This window comes from Lingula anatina, chromosome 8 (assembly GCF_051362555.1).
Source record: "Lingula anatina isolate TDL-2025a chromosome 8, LinAna3.0, whole genome shotgun sequence".
NCBI lineage: Eukaryota > Metazoa > Brachiopoda > Lingulata > Lingulida > Lingulidae > Lingula > Lingula anatina.
The window spans coordinates 11,768,854-11,795,347 of record NC_141774.1 but is presented as its reverse complement, the minus strand read 5'-3'; the positions used below and the strand labels follow the sequence as shown (position 1 = coordinate 11,795,347).

Sequence of the window (26,494 nt, the reverse complement as noted above, 5' to 3'; positions counted from 1 at the left end):
GTTTGGTAACTTGTTTAATTGAGTACATTATTTCTTGGAATGCTATATGTAATTTTCGTCCATGGGAATAGATAGCCATTCAGATGGTAAGCTCTTTTGGATGCTGAATTAGCCCAGAAAGTTAGTGTCAAGGTTGATTTTTTGTTGAGTTCCTCTAGAGAGAGGGGATTTCTAATGTCATTTACAATATCACTGATGTAAAAAAAAATTTACACCATCTTTTATGGAAAAAAAATTTTAATTTCTTTCAATTTTTGAGTTTTGACATAATGGTTGTGATAAGATTTCATCTGGGGTTAAATTGAAATTTTCCCGAATTTCACTCAAAGAACCAATAATCTTTGCCAAAAGGGATAAGAAGTTTCTTTTAGTATTTTTAATCCACCTTTTGTTACTACCGATTCCTGACATTTCGCTGAGAAAAACGCTCTCCACTTACTCTTATTTTCTTCACAAAGATGTCTTTTAAGCCATGTAAAGTTTAGGGCCTTGGTAAATTTTTTATTTTTGGTACCTTTTACCGTCCATTTTTGTAATCAGACGCCATCCTTGCTCATTTTATTTTGTATCTTTTTTCATTCCTGATAAAGTTAAATATGATATGCATATTTTTAAGTATTGAGGTAGGAGTTTATACATGCAATACGTAAGATGAGAAATACTAAAGGTTTAACCACTGTTGACTTTTCTATTATTGAAAGGTTTCTCAGAGACCAGATTTCCAAGATATTTTTCATTTTGTTCAATATTTTCTAAAAAGTTTTTTCACATTGTATTTTGTCAGTTTCTATTCTCTACCAAGTAACTAAAATAAACGTACATGGTTCTATTTTAATTCTTTTTGTTAATCAATGAAGTTCAAAAGTTTCTGTTCACACCCAAAGGCCGTTAGATGCCATATCTTACTTCTACCAAGGCTGCTCTACAACAATATAAGAGTATTCTTGCGAGATGAACATATCTGAATCAGCACTACGGTGCCATGTCATCAGACACCATGTGCTCACTCTGGTTGGACTTGTGCGGAACAGTGGGCCTTTGTGGACACATTTGCCATAAGCTATTGACCTGCCCAGAGTTGCTCCAGTGTGCATGTAGGTGCAGATGTAGAGGCTGACAATGTGCAAGAGCAAAATGCACTGTATATTGCACATACAAGGGAGAATTTAACGTCTTAACTATTGCAAAGTTTTATAAAGAGTCGTAAGGTGATAAAAGCATGGAAATGGCTGGTTACTAACTTTGAACATGCTGCCTGAAGTATATGCACTGGCAATGTATTTGATCGGATGTGTGTAAACACACAATTGGTTCAACTTACTGGATTAAAAGTATGAACATCTTGCTCAAAAGTGTAGTTCTTAGCTAGTCTTATAGATTTGCCTTACTTAATAGACTAACGCAACTTTAAATGCTTGTTGCTAGGGTAATAAGCTGCCTAGCAATCGTGGCTAAGGTTAATTTGGGTTTTAATTGCCTTAAAATAGTCTAGTGATAGTTCTGATGCCCTGAAACATAGTTATTAGCATTTCTAAACCATTTAAACTGGACAAGAAAGGTCTAATTAGCTTGTTACTAAGGAAATTCACTTCCATAGCAACGGTTGCTAAGCAACGCTTTGAAATTTTGGGCACTGCTCTTGAAAATGATCAGCATAGACCAAAGAACATTTGTGCCAAGTTTCATCCTTTTTCCACATTTTGAGCAATTTGGCCAAAATATAGCACCAGTCATCCAGACTACTATGCCGATACGATCTTTTTAGCGTTATACAGGGTGATGCGAATTATTTGAGTAGCAATCCAAAATAGCGCTGAGCGTGTTTGAAAATAGCCAAATTTGAAAATATGTGGTTGCGTGCAGCTGTCAGTTCACAGAATTTAATTAAAGAAAGTAGGCCCCTAAATGCTGTTCAGTACGGTTGCTAATTATCTTGCGGTCTGTATCTGAACAAGACTTAACCTTGTCAGGGAATAGAAACGTTACGCTGGTTTCACGCAATTTTCCTCCAACGCGTTGAAGCAACTAAGCCAAACGAAGCTTTCGATTTTTCTGTCAAACCATATACTGAAGCAAATTTAGAGGTGGAATTCGGACAGGAAATGTTCAGTCCCTGTACCGCGTACGGCACATGCATCGCCAGTTAATTCAGCTTTGCAAAGGGTGACAAGCGCCGGGGGCAACAATGTTTACAAACACTACTTAATGGAACACATATTCACGATGACAGAAAGTGCATGTAACGTCACAACCTTGCATATATCAGTGCTTAGTAAGTAAAACAAATACCAAAAGGGTAGGGGGCAAACACCATGCATTTCGTTGCATACGCTATTTTTACCGACTACTGAAAAACCCTATCTTTGTTAAACAATTTCATCGATTCAATTCTTCGCGACACACCCACGTGCGAAAGCGACTACAATCTATGGGCCCGTCCATCAAAGCATTAAAAAGCATAGTAATTGGCTCCATATTGTACGCGTTTTCATTGAAGGTAATTTTCGGTACATTTGGACACTTTTGGTGCATCATAGTTATTGCAACGTTTCCAACGACGTTAACTCGTAATTTTAGACAATTATTACATGGCATATACAAGTCGTAAAACAACAGTTAGTGTGGTATTAACATCGCTTTATTTCGTTGTTACTATATAACCTCATACGCATAAATCAGGTGATTCTGTTGGACGGCGTAACATTTCAGGAGACACCGTCATCAAAGCATCCACAAAGCCGAGGTGTGCCGGATGCGTTAACAACAAACGCATTTCCAGGCGCACCAGTCTCACCTAACACAATAATATTCAAGTAGGGTGTTGGTTTCTTCACAATCCCCACACAACATTTAACTAATTCAATCTCAGATTCCCTTTAATTTAACTGAACTCTGCTTTGACCATGGCAAGTATATCTCATTAATTTAAATGCCTTTTGATTAAATTTTAATACTGCATGTAATTATATACAACACAGAAGCATAAATCCTGTGCATATATGGCTAAAACTGCATATTCAGAATATATATATACATATATATATATATATATATATATATATATATATATATATATATATATATATGATTTTTTGGTATTTTTAATATTTCATCAGATATTACCATAAAATATTACAACCATGAGTGAGGTATAGAGTGTAAAACTCATGTATTTTGCTATAAAATGAAAACAATGCATTAGACTGCTCTTATTCTACTTACAATGTCTTAATACTTCTATGGGATCACCAAAATTAAGCTACTTAAAATGAGTGGATTACAGTAAAATATACTACTAAAATACACAAAAACATCTGACACTTTGGAAAATAATGCTGAGATAGGTGCAAAACATCTTTTAATGTGAAGGGTAGAAAAAACTTTACCTACATATTTTTTTTCAAACATATATCATAATTAATATAGATCTAAGCATATAAGCACCATAACATAAATTCAGAATAGTTTCTTTTTGCTACAAGGAAATGAAGCGCACCAACAAAAATTTAAGTTCACTGCTCATAAAGTCTCTGCACAAAGTAAAGCATTCAATTGTGATATGATTGACAAATGCACAAAAATAAGTACAAAATGTAATAAAATGTAAGTTTACAATATCTTTGAAGTGAACACAAAACATTTGTCAAATCCACATAACATGTCTGACCCAATGCAAATTATTTAAAGTAAGTTAAAATAAAAGTGTATATTTATGCAATAATAATGATAGAGCTATAATTGAAATACACCACATTGTTCATATGAGAGTAAAACCAATTATAATGATAATAATAACAACAATATCAATATTGTAAGTTGGTTCAGACTGACAAATCAATGCCATGATAAAGCACAAACCAATTAGTGTAAGTTGACTAAATAAAGAGTAACAAAAACAGGCAAAAATAAAAGAATTATAAATATCTATCTATACATAACTGATATGCATAAGTTGTGTCTCATCTTGACTTCTCCTCACGAAAGTTACACGGTGTGACAGATTAAGGGATAGATTATAAAATTCTCTGAGAAACTGGCTCCAGACAAAATAATTAAACATCTGCCCCCCCCCCCCCCCCAGGATCCTCAGGACTCATCAGAGTTATACAAAAAAATCTCAAAATTACGCATAATTTTAAAATTCTAAAGAAAAGCTCATGTTTGTGTAAAGAATCAGTATTTCACCACACAATGAGGATGAGGCTTAGAATATCAAAATTATACTCAGCTTTCCTAAAATATCTGGAGTTCAAAATATCACTGTTAATCAAAAGGATGTGTAATATCTGAAAATATACATATTTTCTCCATTTTTCATCTAGAGTAAGAAAAAAACATCCATGTAACATCTAAAAAATTAGAATTTTTACCAAGTCTGAAAATATATCAAAAGCTTTTTCTTTTAAGGGTGAAAATATCAAGTTTTTTCTGTATTATCATATGAATAAAAGATTCACACACACCTACTGTGTTAGAAAAAAAACACTTAATTTGAAACCTGATTATTTTAAATACACCCCTGATTGAAAAACAGAGCTTGATCTTTATGGAACAACTAACATAAGTTCAGTAAAAAAATATCTTGAATTTCACCACACTTTTAGTTGGTTTGGTCAGAATATTATGCAAACTTTTGTTTCATCCACATTTAAAACAGTTAACAAGAGAACTGAATTTTCTTCAACACATCAGAAAAGCAGTTAAAAATAATATCATGTGTTAAGATGCCTTTAAAATTATTGCACATTAACATGGAATAGTCAATCATTTCAGTGGATATGGTATTAGTGAATCTGTGATTTATACCAAGTACATATAAATCTGTATCCACCGACCATTTGTCAAGCATCATACAACCAAGCCAATTTGTGTCTTGTCTTTCCTTTAAGGAAAACAGTCATCTATACAGGATATCTTCTCTTGCCTAAAGCGCCACCTATGCTTCACCTGAGTCACCTGTCTTAGTATTTGACTGCAGCATCATTGGTTCTTCTTCTCCTAAAATTAAATATTAAAAACAGAAGGTTCAATACAAATTTTCTTAAAATGTGTTTAGAAAATTCATTCATGCATTATAAAAAATAAAATTAATCAATTAACATGTGATTAAATAAGCAGTATGCAGGGGCGGACCCAAAGATATTTTCTGACAGTCTTCCAAATTATCTTTGTTGATTCATCCTTCATTTTTGACCGTCTTCTGACAGAAAAAATTAGATACCCATCAATGTAAACTTGAAAATCTGACCCTCTTCCGGAAGACCCAGAAGACGGCCTAAATCCGCCCCTGGTATGTAAATAAAACAACAAACCTTTGCCCTCTGTTTTGTATTCCGTTAATTCCATCCTCTGCAGGTCTTCAGGTTTCAACCTCTGCCTTTCCATGTTGAAGTCGTCACACTCAACAAGCTCATTGTGGTCTAAATAAATAACAACATGTAGCAATATATAACAAACAAGGGCAACATTTCATCAATCATTTCTACCTCCCTCCCCCCCCCCCCCCCCCGAAAAAGTCCATGATAAAATTTTGATTTTTCTTACCCCACAACCCCCTTGATAATAAACAGCAATTTTTATATTTTTGTTGGTTCTTGCTTGGCCAGATGCAAGTGGACCTTTCAAACAAATTGGACAATTTCAAATGCCAATAATACCCATATGTGGGGGCCAGGGAGCAAAAATATAACACAAATATTATCCAGATTTCTGGAGAAATCCTGAGGACATTCATCTCTACTTAACAAATACATGACTAAATACAAAATATTTCCAAAATTATATTTCCTCTACTATTTTTTTCATATTTGTTCCTTTCATAACACACCATATCAAACAAGATCTGATATACATATCAGCTTAAACCACTGCATTTCAAAATCATAAGTTGACATAGTTGAAATAGATTCACCAGTAACGAGTTACGTAGTTGTTAATTGGTAGCAAACTAATATTTTTGTCACAAACTATTTTTTTACAATAGTCACATATACTCACTATGAGATGTCAGCACCATTTTCAAGCACTAACAACACAAGACCCAGTGCAGACTGAATATACAAGTATCATAATGACATAGAAATTTATCTTTGAATATCTTAAAGAATATTTTGTGAAAAAATAACATTATCTCATTTCCAGTTTATTTCAAAATTACCTTCCTCCAGTGGGTGTTTCTTCCTGTATATCTTCTTTGATTTTCTACAGATAACAATAACAACACAGAGCAGTATCCCCATGACAACAATGACTATCACCATGATGACTCCTATTTGTTCATCTGTTATCTCAATGCCACCATCTTGGTTAGCCTGTAAGTCATTCTCTGAGGAAAAGACGGAGAAAGACAATCAAATACTAGTATTTTGCATATCGGTACTTGTAAGTATTCTTTACTTTTTAAGATATTTTTTTTAATTCACTTTCCTTTTTTGTCATATCTGTCCATGGATAATTTCATGCTTCACATACTTTAATCTAATGGCACATGGTATCACAAAAGCAACAAAATGAATAATTGTTCAAAAGTGTAACTTTAAGCCAAAAGCTACCAATACCTTTGACAAAAATCAAATAGTCTCAGTTATTTTTGGCAGTCATTAATTTGCCAGTGAGACTGCCCCCAAGAATAGTTGTTTTTTTTTTTTCTATCAGGTTTCACCCTGTACAAAGGTCTCAGATGTCACACTACTTACTTTTCTTGTTAGTGGGAACCTTGGGTTTGATTTCATCATCATTTGCATCAATATGGACAACAAGACCTGGATGTATATCCGTTACATTGGGCACTGGAAATAATAATGATAGTTAGTTTGTAATTTTTCATTCACTCTCATAATGAAGCTGTTGAACTTCATCAATATTGCTAAAAGTGAAAAAAAAATCTAAACAAGGCAGCAAAGCTGTCAAATGTACAGACAAAAAACAGAAAATAAAGATGCAAAAAAGGTCATTCAATTTTGATGCAATAATAAATAATGCTTATAATAGCACTGTCAGTCAACACTGAATTTTAATCTTGCACAACGGGTAACATGGTCAATAACAGGAGCAGACCCAGAGGTATTTTCTGACAGTATTACAAAGTATCTATGTTGATCCATCCTCCATTTTGATGGTCTTCCAACAGAAAAAAATAGATACCAGTCAATATAAACTTAATAACCTGACTGTCTTCCGGAAGACCCAGAAGATGGTCTCAATCCACCCCTTCAATAAGATTACAGTTTCAGGACCATGAGAGTTCAAATTCACATTATGAAAGTCTCAATATTTGAAAAATGATGACAGTGCATAAAATAATATTACATAATGTTTAAAGACATAAAAAACAATACAACTGCTTATGTAGAAATACAGAAAATCTGACGAGCCCCAGGCAGATGAGAGTTAAAAGTCACAAATGCAAGTGTTTGAGAAAAAATTATAAAGGAAAACAACAAAACTAGAAAAGCACTTTGAGAGTGCAGACCTCTGCCAAAGCAGCAATTGTTGATTATTATTGATAATTGATTGATTATTGATCCGGACCACCACCAAAAATTAATCATTGTCCTCTTTGGCCCACTTCCGACAGTTCCTGAAAATTTCTGCAAAATTGGTCCATAACTTTTTGTGTTATGTGGATGACAGACAAACAGGGGTGAAAATATAACCCCCTTGGCAGAGCTTGAGGTAAATATAATTCCAATGAAGATGCTATTCAAACATTTAATCTTCCAGTTTGATATATATATATATATATATATATATATATATATATATATATATATAACTTATTTGCAATATTAAACAAAATTTACCTGCATAATTATCACTGCTTCCTTATTATTAATCTAGCAGAGAGCTTTACCTTTGGGAGTTTACAGGGAAATATCAACAAGTCTGCTTTGCCTAATCTCATTTAATGGCCTATTAAAGCAAATGACTTTATAACTCTGAAATTAATCTAGTGATACCCAAGGGTAATTTACAGACTGACCCACTCAAAGGTCTTCAGGCCCATAAGTCACACCTTAAGAAAAGCACAAAACCATAATGCCCAAAATAGGAGACTACCAATCCTGATGCAATAATACATCATGTTTAACTGCACAGTCAACATCAACTTATGCACAACAGGTAACACAGACGAAAGTAAAAGCATAAGGCTCCAGTCCCATCAGAGTTCAAGTTTATACTTAGAAAGTGCCAGAATGAGAAAAATGAAAATTTCACAAAAAAATGCATAAATACAATAAACATGATAATCCAATAGAGCTGGTTTTCTCATGAGCTGAAGGCCAATCCTAAAAATCGTACTTGTAAGTTTAAAATTATAATAAGTAGCACAGTTTTCTTTTCATAATGTTTGCAGTAGCAGTGCAAAAAGATTGTTGTCAATTTTGATGTAACATTACATAATAAATTAGAGAATTATTATCACCAATTTTTGTTTATTGACTATAAATAGGATGGACATGTAGAAAATATGATTACCATTTGGCTTCATGTCCATGGGAGCTCCGAGTCCCACAATGAATATGCCAAAAAGATAATGAATATTACACTAAAATGTATAACTTCCAGAAAAAAAAGCCAATTAGACTGCTTTTCTAACTCAGGCTGCATTTTAGTCCTGTGTTTCTTTTTTGAAAGTTTGACAGTCATAAGTAACACGGTTTTCCCATAATGGTCATCAAGGCAGCAGCACCAAAAATTGTGTTTTCTTCTATTTTGATGCAACATTACATAATGCTTAACAGCATACTGACCATCGATTTTTAATAATAAAATATAAGTGTCATGGATTTTCACAAAATGTGACTAGCATGGGTCTTCAAGCCCGTGGAGGTTCTAAGTCACACCTTGGAAATGCCAATATGTGAAAAATTAAATTTTCACAAAAAACTGTTTAATTGCCAGAAAAATTTACCAAACAGACTGCATTGCCTACTGAAGCTGTATTTTAGTCCCATGTTTCTTTCCTGTAAGTTTGAGAACAGTAAGTGACATGATTTTCCTTAAATGGTCATCATGGGAGCACTGCCCAAAATAGGGGTTTCTTCAAATTTTGATGCAATATTACATAATGTTTTACAGCATAATGACCATCAATTTTTAATTATAAAATATTAGTATCATGGTTATTCAGAAAATGTAACTAGCAAAAGTCTTCAGGCCCATGGAACTTCAAAGTCACACCTTGAAAATGCCAAAATGTAAACAAGACAGCACTGTTCTGAAATGGGTTTATTTCCATTTTTAACACTTTTTTAACATAAAACAAAATAAACAGTTTACTGCCATTTTTATATGACCAATGAAGAAAATTGATGAGATGGAAAAAGTATCAATAGAACAGTGTTAAATGTCCAACTACTCCATTCTGAGATTCTGAACATAGTGGATGAATGCATCTGAAAAACTGCAATGATATGAGTTTATTTCCATTTTTGACACTTTATTACACAATACATGATAACAAGTTTACCATCATTTTTACAAAATCAACTAACAATGTTGTAAAGATGCAGGAAATGTCAAACAAACACTTTTACGTATCTTATTAGTTCAATAATGAGACTGTTAACATGCTTAAGAATTGAATCTGAGGAAATGTGAAAAAAACAGTATAACTTCTAAAATAATGGCCCGATTATGCTGATTTTCGAACTCAACCTGCGTTTTAGTAAGATTGACCACTCCTGTGAGTATAATTACAATTGGCCAATCCGTTTTTATGTACAGACACAGATGTGTCTGTACATATAGCCATCATCTGCGTCTGTCGTCGCCGTCGCCGTCGTCGCCGTCGTCGCCGTCGCCGTCGCCGTGCACTTTTACCGATAACACGATAAGTGGAAAACCATTTTACCTTTTGACTTGAAACTTGCAGAACTGATGAATATTCATAATACGCAGGTCAAGTTCGAAAATCAGCATGATCGGGTCACTTTTAGGGAATTTATGCTGTTTTTTCACTTTTTTCAGCATATATGCAGCACCGATAACACGATAAGTGGAAAACCATTTTACCTTTTGACTTGAAACTTACAGAACTGATGAATATTCATAATATGCAGGTCAAGTTCGAAAATCAGCATGATCGGGTCACTTTTAGGGAATTTATGCTGTTTTTTCACTTTTTTCAGCATGTATGCAGCACCGATAACACGATAAGTGGAAAACAATTTTACCTTTTGACTTGAAACTTACAGAACTGATGAATATTCATAATACGCAGGTCAAGTTCGAAAATCAGCATGATCGGGTCACTTTTAGGGAATTTATGCTGTTTTTTCACTTTTTTCAGCATATATGCAGCACCGATAACATGATAAGTGGAAAACCATTTTACCTTTTGACTTGAAACTTACAGAACTGATGAATATTCATAATACGCAGGTCAAGTTCGAAAATCAGCATGATCGGGTCACTTTTAGGTAATTTATGCTGTTTTTTCACTATTTTCAATATAAATGCAACACTGATAACACAATATAAGAAAAATGGATTGGCCAATTGTAATTATACTCACAGGAGTGGTCAATCTTACTAAAACGCAGGTTGAGTTCGAAAATAAGCATAATCGGGCCATTACTTAAGAAGTTATACTGTTTTTTCACATTTCCTCAGATTCAATTATTAGGCATGTTAACAGTCTCATTATTTAACTAATAAGATACGTAAAAGTGTTTGTTTGATATTTCCTGCATCTTTACAACATTGTTAGTTGATTATGTAAAAATGATGGTAAACTTGATATCGTGTATTGTGTAATAAAGTGTCAAAAATGGAAATAAACTCATATCATATCATATTGCAGTTTGTTAGATTCAATCATCAACTATGTTCAGAATCTCAGAATGGAGGAAATTGGACATTTAACACTGTTCTATTGATATTTTTCCCATCTCATCAATTTTCTTAGTTGGTCATATAAAAATGGAAGTATACTGTTTATTTTGTTTTGTTTAAAAAGTGTTAAAATGGAAATAAACCCATTTCAGAACAGTGCTGTCTTTTTTACAGTTTGGCATTTTTAAGATGTGACTTTGAAGTTCCATGAGCCTGCAGATCTTTGCTAGTCACATTTTCTGAATATCCATGATACTAATATTTTATGATTAAAAATTGATGGTCATTATGCTGTAAAACATTATGTAATATTGCATCAAAATTTGAAGAAACCCCTATTTTGGGCACTGCTCCCATGATGACCATTTAAGGAAAGTCATGTCACTTACTGTTCTCAAACTTACAGGAAAGAAACATGGGACTAAAATACAGCTTCAGTAGGCAATGCAGTCTGTTTGGTAAATTTTTCTGGTAGTTAAGCAGTTTTTTTGTGAAAATTTAATTTTTCACATATTGGCATTTTCAATGTATGACTTTGAAGTTCCATGATCCTGAAGACCTTTGCTTGTCACATTTTCTGAATATGCCTTATACTAATATTTTATAATTAAAAATTGATGGTCATTATGCTGTTAAACATTATGTAATGTTGCATCAAAATTTGAAGAAACCCCTGTTTTGGGCACTGCTCCCATGATGACCATTTAAGGAAAATCGTGTCAATTACTGTTCTCAAACTTACAGGAAAGAAACATGGGTCTAAAATACAGCTTCAGTAGGCAATGCAGTCTGTTTGGTAAATTTTTCTGGCAATTAAACAGTTTTTTGTGAAAATGTAATTTTTCACATATTGTCATTTCCAAGGTGTGACTTAGAACCTCCACGGGCTTGAAGACCCATGCTAGTCACATTTTCTGAAAATTCATGACACTTATATTTAATTATCAAAAATCGATGGTCATTATGCCATTAAGCATTATGTAATGTTGCATCAAAATAGAAGAAAACACAATTTTGGGTGCTGCTGCCTTGATGACCATTATGGGAAAACTGTGTTACTTATGACTGTCAAACTTTCAAAAAAGAAACACAGGACTAAAATGCAGCCTGAGTTGGAAAAGCAGTCTAATTGGCTTCTTTTTCTGGAAGCTATACATTTTAGTGTAATATTCATTATCTTTTTGGCATATTCATTGTGGGACTCAGAGCTCCCATGAACATGAAGCCGAATGGTAATCATATTTTCTACATGTCCATCCTATTTATAGTCAATAAACAAAAATTGGTGATAATTATTCTCTAATTTATTATGTAATGTTACATCAAAATTGACAACAATCTTTTTGCACTGCTACTGCAAACATTATGAAAAGAATACTGTGCTACTTATTATCATTTTTAACTTACAAGTACGATTTTTAGGATTGGCCTTCAGCTCATATGAGAAAACCAGCTCTATTGGATTATCATTTTTATTGAATTTATGCATTTTTTGTGAAATTTTCATTTTTCTCATTCTGGCACTTTCTAAGTATAAACTTGAACTCCGATGGGCCTGAAGCCTTATGCTTTTAATTTCGTCTGTGTTACCTGTTGTACATAAGTTGATGTTGACTGTGCAGTTAAACATAATGTATTATTGCATCAGGATTGGTAGTCTCCTATTTTGGGCATTATGGTTTTGTGCTTTTCTTAAAGTGTGACTTATGGGCCTAAAGACCTTTGAGTGGGTCAGTCTGTAAATTACCCTTGGGTATCACTAGATTAATTTCAGAGTTATAAAGTCATTTGCCTTAATAGGCCATTAAATGAGATTACATAAAGCACACTTGTTGATATTTCCCTGTAAACTCCCAAAGGTAAAGCTCTCTGCTAGATTAATAATAAGGAAGCAGTGATAATTATGCAGGTAAATTTTGTTTAATATTGCAAATAAGTTTTAAATTATATATATATATATATATATATATATATATATATATATATATATATATATATATATATCAAACTGGAAGATTAAAAGTTTGAATAGCATCTTCATTGGAATTATATTTACCTCAAGCTCTGCCAAGGAGGTCATATTTTCACCCCCGTTTGTCTGTCATCCACATAACACAAAAAGTTATGGACTGATTTTGCAGAAATTTTCAGGAACTGTCGGACAATGAGGACAATGATTAATTTTTGGTGGTGGTCTGGAACAATAATCAATCAATTATCAATAATAATCAACAATTGCTGCCTTGGCAGAGGTCTGCACTCTCAAAGTGCTTTTCTAGCTTTGTTATGTTTTCCTTTATAATTTTTTCTCAAACACTTGCATTTGTGACTTTTAACTCTCATCTGCCTGGGGCTCTGCACATTTTCTGTATTTCCACATAAGCAGTTGTATTGTTTTTTATGTCTTTAAACATTATGTAATATTATTTTATGCACTGTCATCATTTTTCAAATATTGAGAGTTTCATAATGTGAATTTGAACTCTCATGGTCCTGAAACTGTAATTTTATTGAAGGGGTGGACCATCTTCTGGGTCTTCCTGAAGACAGTCAGGTTATTAAGTTTATATTGACTGGTATCTATTTTTTTCTGTTGGAAGACCATCAAAATGGAGGATGGATCAAAATAGATACTTTGTAATACTGTCAGAAAATACCTCTGGGTCCGCTCCTGTTATTGACCATGTTACCTGTTGTGCAAGATTAAAATTCAGTGTTGACTGACAGTGCTATTATAAGCATTATTTATTATTGCATCAAAATTGACAAAATGACCTTTTTTGCATCTTTATTTTCTGTTTTTTGTCTGTACATTTGACAGCTTTGCTGCCTTGTTCTTATATTGTGTTATCAGTGTTGCATTTATATTGAAAATAGTGAAAAAACAGCATAAATTCCCTCAAAATAGCCCAATCATGCTGATTTTCGAACTTGACCTGCGTATTATGGATATTCATCAGTTCTGTAAGTTTCAAGTCAAAAGGTAAAATGGTTTTCCACTTATCGTGTTATCGGTGCTGCATATATGCTGAAAAAAGTGAAAAAACAGCATAAATTACCTAAAAGTGACCCGATCATGCTGATTTTCGAACTTGACCTGCGTATTATGAATATTCATCAGTTCTGCAAGTTTCAAGTCAAAAGGTAAAATGGTTTTCCACTTATCGTGTTATCGGTGCTGCATATATGCTGAAAAAAGTGAAAAAACAGCATAACTTCCCTAAAAATGGCCCGATCATGCTGATTTTCGAACTTGACCTGCGTATTAGGAATATTCACCAGTTCTGTAAGTTTCAAGCCAAAAGCAAAAACGGTGTTCCACTTATCGTGTTATCGGTAAAAGTGCACGACGGCGACGACGGCGCCGACGGCGACGACGGCGACGACAGACGCAGATGATGGCTATATGTACAGACACATCTGTGTCTGTACATAAAAATGAACAATAAAAAATATATATAACCTGTAAGTTTATCAACAGTTTTGGATAAGATAAAACTTGGTGATTAAGAGAATTTGTTGAAATTTAAAGAAGTCAGAAGAACTTTCTTTTTATTTCTCTCTTTTTTTCTACATTTTAATTTCTATTATAATAATCATTTTGTTTAGCTTATTCCTTCATCTTTTTTGATCGGTTTCCCACAAAATAAATGAATCGCCTATCAATGTAAACTAAAGATTTCTGATTGTCTTCTGGAAGACCCAGAAGACCGCCTCCGTCATCTCCTGAGATTTACCCTCGGCTCCTCCTTTATCAAAGGTCACATAGCTCCCGTTGCCTTCCTGGCTGCCCACAGTGTAGTTGACACCATGGAAATGGTCATCTTCCTCAGCAGAGAACACCTAGATTGAAAAGGGGACACTTAATTAACCAAAATGTCATTCTGGACTTTTGCACCCGACTAAGGCATCTACACAAAGTTGTATCTGAGAGTTGAGGACAGACAAGTATAAGTGTGTGCCTCTGTGTGTGTGTGTGTGTGTGTGTGTGTGTGTGTGTGTGTGTGTGTGGTGGAAGGGGATGGTGGGGTAAGAAAAATCTATTCATAAATGATAATGTGTAATACATCTATATATGTGAAATACGAGTGCTCATGATAATCAAGAACTCGGTTAAACATTCGAGCAAGTTCTAAGGATAAATCGTATTTAAAAGAGGCAATTGCGTCTTTTCATTATAATTCTCCAATAAGCTATATGCACCATCCAATCTACGTCTTTAAATACCCACCAAATATTTCTGGAACAGCAGTATCACGAAGAAAATGCGAGCTATAAAAATAGCACCGCTGACTCCTATTGCCATGTTATAAACAATCTTTCCGTCGGTAGGTGGGGTGCTTCAAGATGCTCCAAATCCAATATAGGTAACAAACAACGGATAAATCTATATAAATCAATGTTGAATAAAAAAATTCATTAAATTAAAAACATTAAATTCTTTAGCAATACAACCCAGCAACTGGCCTATATTTTTTGTTGATTTTAGGTTTATTTTCAACCAATCAAAGCCTGGCTGGACTGTTAATGCTGAGCACCTATCAAAACATCCGGTGGTTGCACCACGAGTATTGCACCACGGTGGCTTCATAGTATTTTTTGCTGACACCATCGGGATATAAAAGCGAAGATGTATATAAACATTAATATTTGGAGGGTGAAGGTGAAGAGAGCCTAGGTAAAGAGGTGACTAAAGAGGTAAACTTCATAAACAAACTTAAAACTTCCCAACGTCTTCGGTATAATTGTTAGTGCTCATGGAATATTCTCGCCCGAATATTCTTATGTTAGCACTCCCTTTGTATTATTCTTGACGCCTTGCTAAAGCACGAAAGCAAAGTCCTCAAACATGTGAAATGAAGACAATTTTAAGAACCAGTCGTTTTTGTTGTTGTTATTATTATTATTGTTGTTGTTGTTTTGATCATATTATTTTTATTATCATTATCCAGAGTTTCACATAGAAGAACGTTGCATACAGTAAAATAACCAGCATGGTGCTAAAGAGGAGCAAGCAAGGCCTGAACACAGGCTGTTCTATGCCGAAAGTTGGACCATGGGTGTCAGTGCAGAAGTGTTGGAGGCAGCATCACACCTCGGAGTACAAGGGTGGCTACATCATTAAAGAAATCTTAACACGCTTGTTTAGTGATGATCGAGAGGACTATCACAGGGAGATCGAAGGAGAGTTTACTGACATTATTCAAGATGGCGGTTTGAGACTGAATGCGCGTTACAATGGACTGGATGTTTTGTATTCTCTGAATAAAAGGAAACGCTGGCTTCTTCCCGGAACTGTTAAGGAAGCTATCAGTGATGCAGATGCTCAGGAAGTGGAAAAGTCCAAGCTGACATTGTTTGAGCGCTCTACCTATTCATCAATGATTAGTCCTCGTAGAAACCGGTTCATAGCGGACTGTATTGGTTACCATGACAGCAAAAGAAAATTTCCTAGCACGTACCCCAAGAGTAAAAGAAGTTATATCACTGATCTGAGACGCAATGGCATGGCGAGAAATTCAGTGGGAAAAACAACACGGGATAGAATGAAGGAAAAGAGGAAGAACAACACCCTTAGAAAAATAAGAGGAGCTCAAAGGCACCAGGTGATGTTGCAGCCACAGGAAGAGAAGGAAAATGCTGAAACTGAAAGGTACAAACAGTATATATACAAAATATCAAGAAAGTCTACTAGAAATCTTGTATCTAAACATTATTTTCTTAAAATGTGTACAAAATTTAAATGTTCAGGGAAAACTACTTTTATTGGCAGTTTTTCTTGACAATTCCCAGAGAGATGTTTCCATATGCTAGCCCCCATGTACCGACAGATGGTCCCGCAGAACTGAGATATGAAGTCTGTTATCCCACGAGGCCTGTGGCTCACATGCTGTGCAAAGATGGTCCCTTCAGATGGGGTAAGTTGAGTCAGTCTGGACTTTGGCATGTTTGTATACAGGGTGGAGCAAGGGGTTTGGCCAGTCATCTCTGAAAAGAAGGTCCCTTCAGTTGGGAAAAATACTGTATTTCTTTAAACTGATACCTGGGCAGGCACCAGGCGTGGTTTGAAGGGGGAAGGGGCTGGGGGGGGGGGGGGGTTCAGGAGGTCATGACTCAAAATGTGCGGTTTTATATTACTTCTCAGTTAAGATCAACTAAGGGGCCAGGGTAAACAGGTCCATGTTTTCAAACCCCCTTCCCCCATCCCCCTTTTAAATTACAGGTTACTCTACCAGTACTGGTCCATTTATTTAAAAGAAAATAATGATTTCTGTTGTATTCTATAAGGACAGTAGTCGTCATCACCTTCCACGTAACATTTGCAAGGACTGTACCTATGCAGTGCAAGTCAATTTTTCTGGAGTAATAATTTTGTCAATTATTTTTTTTTTTAATTATAGATAGGTCATGGCCATTGAATAAAGCAAAGTCCAAGGGAAAAGGCAGACGAAACAACCCTGATCTGACCTGGTATCATTATTGTAAAAAATGGGAATCATATGACGGAGTTGACTGGTTAGATGATGAAATTCTTTTGGATGAAGAAAATGTTTCTGTTTGTTCACAAGATGTCACTGCTGATCAAGATGAGGGCTATTATTCCAGTGGTCCTGTAGACGGCACTGATGATCAAGACAATCCATATAAAACTTATAAGCAAGCAGAAAAAATTACTAGACCGTTTACTTTATCTGATTTCCTGACAAATGTTTCTCTCAAGAAAAAGTCCATGAAAAAAGAAAAAAGGAATTCCTCTAGGGTAAAAGCCACCCACCCTAACCTAATCATGAGTGGTAGTGATATTGTAAAATTTCACTCAAAGGGAAGCATGGTAATTCTTATTGATGAGGACTCCAGAAATGATGAGTACAATGTCAGTGATAAAAATGACCAAGACACAGGTGAAGATAGTGTCAATGTCACCCAGGATGTCATCAATAGTGCATTTGATGACACTGACACTCATCACGCTGTAAGCGACATCACCGTGACAACAGACAGCATCAGTGACAGTGTCATGCGTCAGTACTTTGGTGGCAGGTACAGAGAGTCTTATACAGTCCCCCGTCGGTTTGTCATCGATATCAGCAAGGACATCAGTTCTGGGAAAGAGGAAGAAATCTCGATGTTTATCATCGCTGAGTCACTAGGCAGTATTGGACATGGTGGTCTTGGTGATACTTGTGATAATGGTTGGGATTTCTGTGACTTTGATATTCAGAAAGATACTAGTACTGGTGTTGTGCAATTAAGGTTAGTAAACAGACTTGCAAGTTATTTCATTTTATTTTTTGCAATGCTGATGGAGAAATACATGAGTGTAGCAGATTTAAAATAAAAAGGAAAAATTGTAAAATATGAGAAGAAAACTAAGAAATAAGGACTGTAGTTTTCCGAATTAAACTTCATTAGCAAAGTTACATGTACTATTAGTAATTGTCTGAAATATGCTTTTCCTGCTTTTTCTTGTTATACCCCAATTACTAATATTTTTCTGCTTTTTAGGGTACAAGTAAAGGGTGACCTTTCATCAAACACAGCAGATGTTCTTCAGAGTACAATGTTTGACTTGGCTTCCACAGGACCATGCCCTTTCCATGATGTTGTAGAAAGTATTGTACAGACACTTGGCCAACTTGACGTTTGTTCTGAGAAAAGAAAGAAGTTCAGAAAGAAATTTCAGTCACCACAAAAGTTTCACTTTTCACTTCTGCAGACAGTTTGTGGCTGGAAAATGGAGAATTATGACATGGAAATGAAGTCACTTTTAGATATCTGTCAAAGGGTAAGATTTTTTTTTATTTTTTATTTTGTAATTTAATTTTATTTTCTTGGAAAAATGTTCCATTTCTATAAAATGCTCAGTATGCAATTGGTCTAAGAGACTCACGTTTTCTGAAAACATGTTTTTATTTTTATTTATTTATTTTTTATTTTTGAAAGATCCACCATTGATATAAGTATTTTAAGTAAAACTGAAATATTTTTGTCGTCCATACTGTCAGATTTCAACCAGGAACTGAGACTATTAAACTATTCCAGGATCTGCAAGACAACTCTCATAGAAAAACAGCCAGTCTGCCATCTTGTACCCCAGCATCAGACGACATGTCATGTGATATCTGTTACAGTGAACTGACCAATGGGGAAGCTTCTGCCTTGTTGTCATGCCAACACTGGTTCTGCGTAGACTGCTGGAGAGATTATCTTCTGTCAATCATAAAACAAGGTTTTTCCAACCTTGTGTGTCCTGTGAGTGAATTTATTTATTATTATGATTTTGTAAACAAATTCTGTTGATGATGATGCAAAGAAATAAATAAGTACTTGACATGTGCTTATGGATACTATGTAAATGCACCAGTATCTTATCTTAATATGTGGGTTATATCAAAGTTTACATGTATATTGTCATATTTTGACAAAATTAAACTGAATGTGTTCAGTCTTTGATTTGCTCTTTTTCGTTTATTTTAATTGATAGTTGAGAAGCAAATTCCACACATGCATGCACCCACACAATTTATCTATACCAGTAGATAATTACTGTAAGACTGATGAAATCCATACAGTAAAAGTAGTACTAGTACATGTAGTTGAGAAACAATGCAAACACACACACACACACACACACACCTTAATTTCACATACATTTGAACATTGATGAATTGATGGGTTCATTTCTCAGGCGTACAAATGTTCAGAACTGGTTGACCCGGCCACCGTCCTCTGTCTGGTGCCGTTACCAGCCTACCAGCTGCTGGAGCAGAGGACACGAGAACTCGCGGTGGACACCAGCCCCCACCTCGCCTGGTGCCCCAACCCAAAATGTGGACGTACCGTCCAGGTGCAGAGGACACAGGCTTTTCTTGGCCAGACCCCCTGCGTTGGTTGTGACTGTGGAGCCACCTGGTGTTTTGACTGCCATGAGGAGGCACACTGGCCAGCAACCTGCGACTTGGCGGCAAACTATCAGAAAATTCTTAAACAGAATGGTACGTCTGTATTATATGTCACATTTTAATTCTAATGCCACTCTAGTGTTTTACAGTTTTAAGCAATAAAAAGTCTTCTTTTTTTTTTACTGCTCTTAGCTTTAAACGGCTGTTGAATTTAAGCAAAGATTTAGAAAATTGAAATAATTGCAACTTTGTAAATTTGAAGAACGATATCCATCATGCATTGAGCATCCCTGGCTCTGACAATTGTGCCTCATATCTGTAGGACATACAGGAAAGAATTGTAAGGCAGGTGAGGACAGCTACTTGTTTTATGTGAGGGTCAAGAAATGCCCTCACTGCAGTTACCCCATGCAGAAAAATGGAGGCTGTCAACACATGACCTGCCGTTGTGGACAAGATTTTTGCTGGGAGTGTTTAAAACCCTGGACTAGTAACCATCTGAATTCGAGCTGCTCCTCTATGGCCAAAAAAGAAACCGTGAGTTGAATGAGAGTTTTATCTGTTTAAATAAATGAATTCTATTATAAAATGAATTATTAATTTTTAATTGAATTTGAATAGGCCTAATCTCAGATACATGGTGGAGCCTCTTTCTGCAGTAGCTTGTTGTGGACTGTCTAACAAAAATTGATTTTTTAATACTTAATTATATTCTAAAAGTAAAGTATAATAAAAATAATAACTGACTTTAATGTTAAAACGGCTAACCTTAAGATATATCCAGTTTCTAATTTTCTGTCACTAAACATACTTTTTTTTTTTGTTTTTACTTGACACTCGATATTAGCAAACTGATTATTTATAAATTTTTTTCATTATTCCTTGACTTCCTTTATGATGAATTTTTTTTTTTACTACAGCAGCTGTTACAGTTCATAGTCTAGTAGATCCCTGTACCTGGAATTTATATGATGTATTTATTTCCAGACTGTCGAACTAGATTCTGCACCCAGGTGGATGTTAAGAACCAACACGTTTTATCGTCAGTGTCTCAGACATCGCAGAGCGTGGAAGAGGTGGAGAGCAGAGCATGCAAGACAAGCCGCTGTGAACTGCTGCCACATTATGAAGGTAAAAACTGCACAAATTATACTTTTAGGATTTTTAGACTGTTGTGCTTGCACCTGAGTTGGTAGTTTTAAGCTAAGATATTTAAAGGTACATTCGAAGTGAGAGTCAGTGGAGCCTGGATCCCCAGTAATGCATATTATGCACCCTATATTAGTTTCTTACGTGACTCGAATTTATAAATAAGATGTGCCAAGAGATAAACTGGGGATTAACTGAATTAATCACTCTATCAGCCATTAAAAAAGTTAAAAGTGCACATTCTTCAAATTTTTGGTCATTTTTGTCTGCCCCGTTTATATACAGTACTGAAACCAAGCAAAAAAAAAAAATCTCTTCAGTTATTATTTTCTATGGAATATGAAACATTGTCTTTCGATCAAACATTTTAAATTAAATTATGTAAGCTACATCTTCATATTTTAACCAGGTAACACCATCTGCAGCAGATTTCATATATGATGTCATCAAACTTAAAGCTGAGGTAAGTTTTTTTTTCTTTTAACGATATGCTTATTTCTCAAAAGAAGTATAACATATTCTGAATTTTACATTTTCTTGGTTTATCACTCTTAGTTACTCACAGATAAACATTTAATATAACTTGATTTATTTTTTTTAATATTACTATTTAAATTTACTGGGTAATTTTTTTAGGTAGGAAAATTAGAAAACCAGAAATACTACCAGAAATAGATATTAGTATTAATAAGAGTAGAAGATATCGCTGTTTAAATTTAACAAGTAAATGTTTTTTACTACATTCAATCTGTTTGTTTTTAGTACCATATGGTTATGGAAAATGTTTACACTATCATGTGCACTCTGACAAGAAGACAACTAGCCCAGAACAAACTTCTCTTCAGCTGTCTGGAAAGATTGGACTTTTTTGCCTCACAAATAGAACAGGTAGGTGAAGAACAGGTGGGGTTTTCTGAGAGGGGAGGGGGGTGGATGTAACAGCCTTAAATTAAGCTCTGTTCATGTGGCAAGCAAATTCATGTGATGGAAGTTTAAAGAGACAACTTGTGGTTGAGAAAAAAACATGAATTAGAAAAATAGCAATAATTATGTAAAACATGAAATTAAATCTATATAAAAAATGAAGGGGGAAATTGGTTTATGTTCCTTGGGTCTACATCGGAACACACTAAATTCTGTAATGTAGCTGTTATTTACCACAATCCTTCATTTCTGTGAAAGCAAGCACTAATCTTGCTCAGAATGTTGACAACCCAGATAACTAACTAGCTGAGGATTTTGGGATATAGAACCAGCACCCAGTGACATCTGGTGGACATTTTTTCCAAGATGGCCTCCAAAAACATAATGGTATACATATTCATCAATTTATTAATGTATTTGTTATTCCAGATGACCAGTGGTCAGCCCCAGACTTCCTTCAGCTTAGTGGTCAAGAGGCTGACCATGCTGTCCACTATGGGGGAGGACTGTGTCCGTCAGTTGGGAAGACTTTGTGTCAAGCTGCAGAAAGAAAACTGTTTAAATTTGAGATAAACTTTCAAGAGTTCTAGTAGACAATGAAGGCAAGAGGATAATTGGTCACATGTACTTTTTTTGTCACAAACTTAGATTTTTTCAAAAACTTAAATGAGATATCAGTGCACCAACAGTCATTTTAATCAGTCGCAATGTGACACCAGTGGCATTTTTTAATGTGAGACAAAAGTGCTTTTGATCTGCAGGATGATAAATCATTAAAAAGAAAGAAAAACTTCTGCCACAACTCTATAGTTTATGCAGACTAAAGCTGTCTGATTTTAACTCAGTTAGATTTTTCTTTTAGTCAAATCAATATTTCTTTATTATACATGTTTTTAGAATATTTAAAGACTGTGATATACATATGTGATTTATATAATGTAAATGTTATGTCTTATTTCCGTACCATTTGATGGTATTATAAGGTGCTATTTGAACATTCCTAACTGTTTTTTAGAATTAAATGATGTTGTATATCATAGTATTTGTCATGGAGGGTCATGTGTAAGATAAAGTGTATACAGTTAAACATGTTTTAAATTTTATTATTATTATTATCATTAAATTTTATATTTCACTTGTTGAAGAATCAACATAATGCTGTTTACACTATAATTAGTTTACTAAAACATTGCAATGAGTTTTTATTCCTCTTTTTTTTTACTGCAGATTCTGTGATCACTGTGTGTAAATTCTTGTGAAAGCTTGAATCTATTTTGTGTTGCTATATGATGTATAGGATTCAGCATTATGCAGAACTGGTTTCTGTATTTTATCTCCAAAAGTGTCAACTTTACCACGTAGTAGTACACTGACTAAACAGGTCTTATGTTTAATATGGTACTATTTGATCTTGTTACACTGTATAGCAATATTTAATTTTGGAATGTCCCAATGAATATTGTTGCTTTATTTATTTAAGCTGTGGTTTTCATTTTTCAAGAAATAAATACTTATACACTACGACCCTGAATTCCCTTTACTGCAAAACGTGACAGTGTTGAATTAACAAAGGTTTGATGCAAAAGCCAATAGAAATGACTGTAATATCACTTAATTTTTTCGTCGTTCTAAATGCAATATTTTTTTTTTCTTTTTACACCCTTAAATTCGTGATACAAGTACTTGGCTCTGTTGACACGACTACGAAAATCACATGAGACATGCTTAGTTCGTGCTTTATGACATTTAAAAGCATAAATTCCACAGTAAAAGACAAATGTGACTTGGCACAAGGCAATCTTGCATTTTATTATATGGGAGCCAGCATGTCTCGAAATAAGCATGACTACATTTATGTCAATTTCGTGTTTTATAACATGCACAGTATAAGACAAATGCAGCGCAGGTCTTGGCAATTTCGCATCTATGGGTCTCGTTGAATGACGAACAAGACACGACCATGTGAATTTCGAGTTTTATAGCATAGCCATTTGAAGCTCAAAAATCCACAGTAAAGCCTAAGTCCCAACTACGTTTTGGACCCACGGTTTTTAGGTTCCTTGCTAGCACGTAGCTAGATCGCACGTCGGGACTGTTGATCATTTCGAAAAGATTCTACGTGCTGTTTCGTCCTCCCGGAAGTCGCACGATGGACGTGCTTCTCATGCACGAACTCCCACGTTTCCCCCCATTTTTGGCCGTAGACCACACGTAGCGGCCCATACGTTTGGTTGGGACCTAGGCTTAAGAGACGAATGCGGTATGGGCCTTGTCAATTCCGCTGCTATTGGGCTTAATAAAATAAGAAATAAGCACGGTGCAAGTCGTTATCGCAAGTTCAGGGGCGTGTTAAAGACGCACGCATACTCTCCGATGGGCCATGGTAAAAGCGAGTTTTTAAATGGACATCTCAGAAAATATTATTGAATTATTTCGAAAGCTACAAGTTCAAGAACACAGTTAAAGGGATAATAACTCTTCGTATGAGATCTATATTTCACAATAAAAACATTGTGAATAACTCATAGAAATATAAAATATTCTGTTTTACCACAAAAACGGCAGTTAAAGCTATTATTCTGATATCTGAGCTTGTCTTTAGACCACGTGACCTCCATTGATGGCTATACTCTGTTAAAATCTCTTAAAAGATTTTAATAAAAAAAAACAAGCTTTTTAGAAAAAAACCAGGGACTTAACTTTGACTGTAAAAATGGATTCATTAACCATTGGTAAGTATGGGAAACTTGTTGTTTACTCCAGGAAAATTCATTTTTTGGCCAAAACGAAGAGTTATTATCCCTTTAATTTGAATGTGTTTTAGCTGTGTGATTTAAGTGTGTCAACTTATATTATCAAGAAGTAAGCATATTATGTTTTGTGACTAAGACTGTTCTTTTCAAGAAACGTTTACACTGAGTTAGCTACCACAGATAAAACAAAGGAACCAAACATTAGAGCTAAAAAAGATACAATTTAACAAAAACTTCACAATGCAAGTGGAATCCTTCAACTTAGAACCACTGCAAATATCTTACCTGCCAATTGGTGAACGGACACAAAATACCCAAAAAGAAAAGACCGAATAACGGACCGTTGGTGGCACCATCAAACACTAGTGCAATCTGAAAAATGAAATAATTCATTTTTCTTTTAACTGAAACGTGTTTTCATTTTCCATCATTGACATTCACTTTACAGGTAAAAAAAGTCGTTTTTTATACAGTACCCAGGGCAGCTCCACAGTCAACATTAAAAGAGTAAAGACTACACAAATCTAAAACCGCCAAGGTGTGAACAGCTGTGGACCACATCGTGCTTTATTATGTCAAAGGTGAAACCAAACGTTATCTCAGTGCAAAATAAAATGGAAGTAAAATCATCTGAACCCATCTAACTAGGAACGTTCCCAGCGGGATATCAATGAAACAGATGGAACTTGAATTGATTCAGTAGCTTACCGATATTACAAAAGTCGCGCCACCTCTACTCCTTTTATCTGGCACACGTTTTGTCTTTTTATACCCCTCTTTTCCTATCTTGGGCTCTTGCTTCTCAAGATTGTTCATATGTTCATTTAGTACCCGGGGGAAGTCCGCAGTCGACATTTGAAAAAGCAAAGAATACTCAATGCTAAAACCTCCTCGGCGGAATAATTTGCCAAATATGTTTTCCTCAAAATTCCTGTGGCTGTAATCGCACCAATAATTAAATACTTGAAAGTATATATATATGTTTGAACAGCTGTGATCGTCATCGTGCTCTACAACGTCAAAGGTGAAACCAAACGACTTTGCAAATTACCTTTTGCATAATAATACGGTACACTTTAGAAAGTTTACATCTGCGTCAACAATTATATTTCCTTTCTCTTCAGTTAAAACTCCTTCTATTGGTGCCACAGATCTTGAATTTAAATTGAGCTATAACTTACTCCGTATGGATTGCATTTCATCAAAATGTGCCATCTTTTTGGTGGGATTAGCAGAGAGAAAACTTTTGATTTTTTTTTTACAAAAGTCGCGCCACCTCTACTCCTTTTATCAGGTACACGTTTTGCCTTTTTATGCCCTTCCTTTCCTATCTTGGGCTCTTGCTTCTCAAGACTGTTCATATGTTCATTCAGTACCCGGGGCAAGTCCGCAGTCGACATTGGAAAGAGCAAAGACTACTCAATGCTAAAACTGCCGGGGTGTGAACAGCTGTGATCGTCATCGTGCTCTACAACGTCAAAGGTGAAACCAAACGTTATCTCAATGCAAAACCAAATGAAAATAAAAGCATTCGAAGTCATCTTACTAAGAACGTACAGAGCAGGGCCTATCAATGAATACGATCCAACTTGTTTTGATTCTGTAGCTTTTCCGGTATAACAGCACGTCATAGCACCTGTTAACCGTGTTCGGTAGAAAAAAAAATCTCCTCGGCGGATTTATTTGCCAAATATGTTTTCCTCAAAATTCCTGTGGCTGTAATCGCACCAATAATTAAATACTTGAAATTATATATATATATTTTTTAATTTCTTTTCTCCTCTTATGATCTTGCTAAAAGTAAAACCCGCCTGCTGTGAACCGCCTCTGATCCCATTGTATTCTTTAATATCATGGGCAAGGCCAAAATCAATGTCAGTATAAAACAAAGTCCTAGCTCCGAGTCGTGTTGTCAAACACGACTTC

At 34.9% G+C, this 26,494-nt stretch overlaps 2 protein-coding genes across 5 annotated transcripts; one reads left to right on the top strand and one right to left on the bottom strand.

Annotated features, from left to right (window-relative positions):
• Positions 1 to 3,145: 3,145 nt before the first annotated feature.
• Positions 3,146 to 15,257, bottom strand: LOC106167575 (uncharacterized). Its single transcript, XM_013546376.2, has 6 exons — positions 15,071 to 15,257; positions 14,577 to 14,682; positions 6,696 to 6,788; positions 6,158 to 6,325; positions 5,313 to 5,420; positions 3,146 to 4,998 (listed from the first exon to the last, which is right to left on the bottom strand). The coding sequence occupies exons 1-6, from the start codon at positions 15,143 to 15,145 to the stop codon at positions 4,937 to 4,939; spliced, it is 612 nt and encodes a 203-aa protein (XP_013401830.2). The 5' UTR covers positions 15,146 to 15,257; the 3' UTR covers positions 3,146 to 4,936.
• Positions 15,258 to 15,382: 125 nt separating this feature from the next.
• On the top strand, positions 15,383 to 23,336 carry LOC106167576 (uncharacterized). Of its 4 annotated transcripts, none has more exons than XM_086994206.1 (12): positions 15,383 to 15,537; positions 15,792 to 16,492; positions 16,633 to 16,757; positions 17,241 to 18,093; positions 18,346 to 18,625; positions 18,883 to 19,092; positions 19,529 to 19,835; positions 20,065 to 20,279; positions 20,730 to 20,873; positions 21,301 to 21,354; positions 21,654 to 21,779; positions 22,245 to 23,336. In XM_086994206.1, the coding sequence occupies exons 2-12, from the start codon at positions 15,834 to 15,836 to the stop codon at positions 22,386 to 22,388; spliced, it is 3,117 nt and encodes a 1,038-aa protein (XP_086850332.1). In that variant the 5' UTR covers positions 15,383 to 15,537; positions 15,792 to 15,833; the 3' UTR covers positions 22,389 to 23,336. The 4 variants fall into 4 exon arrangements, with proteins under 4 accessions (XP_086850332.1, XP_086850335.1, XP_086850333.1 ...); XM_086994209.1 differs by having other exon boundaries at positions 16,633 to 16,761; positions 17,245 to 18,093; XM_086994207.1 differs by having other exon boundaries at positions 15,384 to 15,517.
• Positions 23,337 to 26,494: the final 3,158 nt, after the last annotated feature.